Below are 6,147 nucleotides of genomic sequence, written 5' to 3'. Positions count from 1 at the left end.
GGCAGATTTAAGCGAGTAATAGTCAAGTTACTAGAAGAGTAGTTTAAGGCGAGTAAGCGATACTCAATCAGACTGCACGATGCTAACATTACCGAGACGCACATAACTCCCCCGACCCAGAGCCGTATATAGAGACTTTCTATATAGCGGCGTTCTGTCCACGACATAGAGTCCCTTAATATATTCTATTAATAATTCTGCGAGTTAGCGCTAAGGAGACACGCGTCTTGTGCTGTGTTCTAGTGCGTCTGTGCGTCTGTGCGTCTGTGCAGGGTAAAGAATTGATGGCGACGTACTGCTAACGGGTTGCACGGAAGAGCTCTGGATTGGGAGCAGAGCGACTGCTGGTGACAACGTCACAGAAAACGCCAGAAGAGCGACACACGGAATGAGGAATTTATGATATTAACAACGTCAACTAATAATCATACTTAGGATGGATGATACAAATATAATCATGATAATCATAGTCGATAATAATTAAATCGCTGGAAAGATTTTATGATGAGCGAAGAGGTTTGTACTGTGTTGATGTTTGGTGTTATTGTATTGAATGCTTGTGCACTATTCATCGTGCACTGTTGTGTTTGTATTGCTTGATGTGATTGTGCAGCTATTAAAGTACTGTGCACTATTCGTGTTTCTATTTACCGGATTGATGTACTGTAGGCCTATTTATTGTGCGTAACCGCGAATTCGTCATTTACATTCGTGTTTGAATTTCTTTTTTTGATTTCATTTTTAATAAAAACGTTTAGTGTTTCGCGAAATTAAAAGCATTCCCGTGACCAAAGCATGTATATTATGTGACCTCGGATTGATATAATTAGATCCAGGTCCGATTATAGACCAGGACACAGCTCGAACGGAAACGGTCTGAAACCTTAGGATAATGGGAAATGAATGCGCTAAGACGGATCGTTGTTGCGATTTGACGAGGCGTATATCCCGTCGACAGCGGCCTCTGTATATGTGGTTGTTGTTAGCATTGAAATCACTTCTTAAACAACGTCAACATCGTGGTGTGTTTCACGTCACATTAATTTGGCACTATGCATGCTGCAAGCCTAATCGTGTACCCTACGTACAATGTTTAGTAGTGGCCGAGCAATAGCAAAGGTACGAAGCAGCTCGCCCTTGTATTTCTTCTTGTATAGTAATAGACACCGCTATACTATGACTGTGAATTTGAAGTTTTAGCCTAACTACGCTTGTTTATTTCTAAAGCGTCATGCAAGCAAATGCTATGGTCGTCAAGTTCTATCTATTCTAGCTGTGCTGTGCGTGGCGTGCGTGCGTGCGTGCGTGCGTGGCGTGCGTGCGTGCGTGCGTGCGTTGGCGTCGCGTGCGTGCGTATGCCGAATGTAACAAAAAAAATATTCCTACAATAAAAACATTCCAGAATACAATTATTAAAACTAGGCAAACAAATAGATAATGAACATAAAGCCAGTATATGCATAGGAACAACATAACATGCATGATATATATTACCCAAATATAATTATAACAATACTATTCCCCAAAATAACAACCTATATAAAATCATGAACATCACTATTAGAATGAAATACATAACAAATTTTTATTATCTTCCTATTCATATATATACATAGAACAATAACATCTATGCAATATAGTATCCAAAACTATTATTATCCTATTATTCATAAACAACCTATATATTCTGAACATCATTATTAGATGAAATAAATAACAGCGCAAGCATTTTAATAGGCCTTCTATTTAATATATCAATAGAACAATAACATCGTGAGTATATTAACAATAACATTATTAATTATAACAATATCTACACATACAACATATAAAATCATGCCAACATGTAATATTAGGTCTTCAATCAATATAATAGCATAGAACAACATCTCAACCAGGAGTCGAATAATATTATATATAGAAGTAGATTTTATTATATGGATCTCTATTATTCACTGCCTGATAGGCATCATGAATATATTACGAAAAAACATTGTTACACTATAGCTATACTACAACCATATAAAATCATCATTATGCATATAATTATGCCATGTCTGTCTCCCTACTCCATCTTTTTGGCGGGTGCAAAGCGTGGTTGCTGTGGTGCGGTGGATTCCCAACTGTTCAAAGACATTGGAAAGTGCCGATGTACGTCACGTGCTATAATATATAATATATATAATATTATATATATAATATATATATATATAATATATATATATATATAAGTCCGTATATGATCGCGTAATATAGCGCAAATTTGGCCCTCAGATTTCAACGGCCTTGTATTTGCTCTGCTGCGGTTTGATAAGTGCGCCGATATCGTGAAGGGGAAATATACTAGGCGCAATAAATTGGTTTACCCGATTCAAAGTTGAGGTGCGGCTTCATAGGCGCCGCGGTTTATTACGCGATCATCATACGGTACTGGTAGAAAGGAAGTTTAACATTTCTGAAAACTTTTAATGACAGTTTAGTACCAACCCAGGCAGTTTATGGTATTTCACTAGCTCACAGTATACGACTCTGCCACTCTGTTACCGTTCTATTGTATACGCTACTACCTCAGTCTAAGCTAAGTTCAGTGCAGTCCAGCTTTCTTCTTACCGATGTCACACCGAGAGCTCAGGATTCTCCCATGCGAGGTCACCTCTGGACTGTTTTCCAAAAGAGGAGCATACGAATGTGTGTAGTACAGTCATGATGAAACGAAAACAAACAACGGCACACACACACAACTGCGTGGCGTCACATGCACACACAATACGCGCGAGTCGAAGCAGCACGCATACGCGCAGTCCCACGCACTACATCATACGCGCAGTGCCGACACGCACGCACACATTACGGCAGTCACGACACACACCATACACACAGACGACTCCGAATAGCAGCTAGCACACTACAGTGGCACACAAATGAATTCATATGATTTATGCTTGTGTTGAAATCCAAGAAATTAACTACTAATCGATGTATATGAATTCATAGTTTCAAACGAAATCGCATGAACTTATTTCATTCATGTACATGGTAGCACGGTTTTACAATGTGCGTGGGCTATGTGTATAGGCGTGCCTGCGTGCGTGCGCTTTGTGTTTTGTTGAATTCATGCACTTGCGCACGTTCCGGCGTCTGGCGCACAATATCCTTTTCACAAAGACGCTCTGCTGCCATCTCATACAATATCCATCTGCTCAGCAGTAGTATTTCAAAAAATCCAGCTGACAGTGCCGAACGATATCTAATATGTCGCATGATATAGATACTAATACGGATCTATTTGTTCTATTTTGTAGCTAGAACATTATGTGGATTTCATCGGACAATCTGTTATATTGAGCTGTACAGAAGTTATCCCTCCTCTCAAAAAATATATTAAGTTGTCTCCCTATATTTTGCTATTTACTTTCAACAATTTTATTCTGAGCAGGTTTAATATTGCAAGTTCGGTGCAGCATTTTTCGATTACAATTACGTATCATAAAAAAGTCTTTCCTTATTCGGCTGACACATTTACATACACAACACAATGAAAAGTAGCCCATGACTGGCTGAACATTACGATTATTTTACAGTTTGCTTATGGTTATTGCTATGGTTTAATTGGGCAGAGTTAGAGATTAAGCAGTCAGTGACTAAGTGTGGTTTAGAGTTAGTGTGTTAGAAGTCAGTTGTGTTAGAGTGTAGTGTGTTTAGAGTTAGTTGTGTCAGAGTTAGTTTAGTGTTGTTAGCACTTAGTGTGTTAGGATTAGGTGTTAGGGTTAGGGTTAGTTAGTTGTAGGAATACACGGTTAGGCATTAGGGTTAGGTTAGGGTTAAGGTTAGTGGTTAGGTTAGGATTAGAGCACGCTAGGTATTAGGTAGAGCAAGGCTGTAGGATTAGAAGCAAGGCTTTAGATTTAGTGTTAAGGCAACTCGGCACGATGTGTTCACAGATAAATGAGATTGTATGAACCAGCAATATATGCGCAATTCCCAAATGCCATTATTTACTCGTACTCAAACCTATCTCAGTTTTGCCAATGGAAGTAATTGCCATGCAAATTACTTTGGCCATAAACATACCGATGTACACCGACACGGCCAATAGGAAAATGCGTGAAGGAGGAAAAATCCTGATATTCTATGATAGAGATGTCCACAAATTGAGTGCTTTTAGAATTGCAGACTTCAACGAATTCCACACATGGAGGCGACAACCCCTTCAAGCCCCCCCCCCCGGCGCTTCGTGGCCCTTAGGCTCGCATGAATTCGCCAGCCCTCAGATATATTTCTTCTGGATCCGCACTGGTGTGTGATGTGTGGGGTGTGCGTGTTTATTAATAACCTCTGGCTCCAAAAGAAAAAAAATTACCCTAGAATTCACAAAATTGCACTCAATTTCCTCAAAAACGGCCATTTTGAAGGTTCTAAATTGCTAAAATCCAAAAGCTTCCGGGGGCTCCGCCCCTGCACCCTGACAGGGACCCTAGGGCAGGCCCCTGGACCCCACCCATTAAGGGCTTTGCGCCAAGGCGCTCCCGGTGTGCGCTTCTCGCGCACACTCTTCATATACATTGCCATGGAAGTAACAGCGAAATCATCCCCCCCACAACTGAGAACCTGTCTACGCCACTGCTTTCAAACGTACTTAACGTAAAGTGGAATTAATATAATTACAGAACAACATGTACTGGATAAGATTGGTAAAGGGTTGGCCGTGAAATTCCCATCCTACACTTCGATGTATGTATTTCATTTTCATTTCCATTTTCCATTTCCATTTCATTTCCATTTCATTTTCATTTCCATTTCCATTTCCATTTCCATTTCATTTTCATTTCATGTAAGCAGCTACTTTGATCAAATATTAGATCAAATATGACATCCTCGCGCCATCTATCGGTAGAAATAATTCATATGCGCACATTGTAGGTGGACCCGACGCCATTATTGACCTGTTGTCATAGTGACTGATCTAATGCGAACATGGAAACACAATTTTTGGTAGGAAATTTTGTTGGGGCTCTCGATTAGGGTTAGCCTAGACGTGGTATGCTTATGCTTAGTGTTTATGGACGTGGTATGGACTACTTTAACTTAGTAGAATTGTAAGTTTCAGTGTCAGAGAAATCTGGCGAGGCAGTGGCTCACACTCACACTCACAGGCATGCACTTGCCACTTGTGACTTGGAACGTCTCAATAAAAATAAAAAAAGGTAAATAAACACGAAATGTATTTACTACCAAAGTCTTAATATCTTCTCTACTCTATTTCGCCTATTATTGCCGCTAATTACCCGTAAATGCCGGTCAAATGCTCATCTGCAACACACAAGTACAACGCACGCACGCACGCCCTGTGCACAAACAACATTAATAAGAGAGCAGACGGTCATGGAGGAGGAGTAGGGGGCAGGAGGAGAAGGAGGGGAGAAAGTGATGGAGTAGGGGGAGGAGGAGGAGGAGGAGGAGGAGGGGAGGAGGCAGAGAAGGTGATGGAGATGCGAATGAAGAAGGCATTGGAGGAGGAGGAGGAGGAGGAAGGAGGAGAGAGGAGGAGGAGGAGCGGAGGAGGAGGAGGAGGAGGGAGGAGGAGGAGCGGAGAAAGGTGATAGGAGATAGAATGAAGGCATGGAGGAGGAGTAGGGGCCAGGAGGAGGAGAAGCGGGGAAAGAAGGTGAGGAGTAGGGGGAGGAGGAGGAGGAGGTAGGAGGGAGGAGGAAGGAGCACGAGAAGGTGATTGAGATGGCGAATGAAGACGGTCATGGAGGAGGAACGCGAGGAGGAGGAGGAGGAGGAGGAGGAGGAGGAGGACGCCGCAGGGAGGAGGGGAGAAGGTATGGAGTAAGGGGGAGGCAGGAAGGAGGAGGGGAGAAGGTGATGGCTGGAGAGGAGGAGAGGAGGAAGGAGGAGGATGGAGGAGGGAGAAGGTTGAATGGAGATAGGTCCTCCCTGCCTTACCTCCTCTGCGCTCCTGCCCCTCCCCCTGCTCTCCCCCTCCTTCCGCTCCCCTCCCTCCATTCCAGTCACCTTTTCCCCTCCTCTCCCTCCTTCCTCTCCTGCCCCCTACTCCTTCTTCCATATCCGTCTTCATTCGATTCCATCTCAGGGGCAGGTATCGTTTATTACTCACAGGTTACATATTATGCTGAAAGATAC

General features: G+C 42.3%; 1 protein-coding gene across 1 annotated transcript in view; it reads left to right on the top strand.

The window, feature by feature from the left end:
* Positions 1–4,932: 4,932 nt before the first annotated feature.
* The window catches only part of LOC106811575 (coiled-coil domain-containing protein C16orf93-like), a 7,670-nt gene continuing 6,455 nt past the window's right edge, over positions 4,933–6,147 (top strand). Inside the window, exon 1 of the mRNA XM_014815251.1 lies at positions 4,933–4,992. Within this exon, the coding sequence (XP_014670737.1) occupies positions 4,975–4,992 (18 nt within the window). The 5' untranslated portion in view covers positions 4,933–4,974. The remainder of the gene's footprint in view (positions 4,993–6,147) is intronic.

Source organism: Priapulus caudatus, unplaced genomic scaffold, assembly GCF_000485595.1.
Source record: "Priapulus caudatus unplaced genomic scaffold, Priapulus_caudatus-5.0.1 Scaffold552, whole genome shotgun sequence".
Taxonomy (NCBI): Eukaryota; Metazoa; Priapulida; class Priapulimorpha; order Priapulimorphida; family Priapulidae; genus Priapulus; species Priapulus caudatus.
Note: the sequence above shows the minus strand (reverse complement) of the source record. Positions and strands in the feature narration are given on the sequence as shown.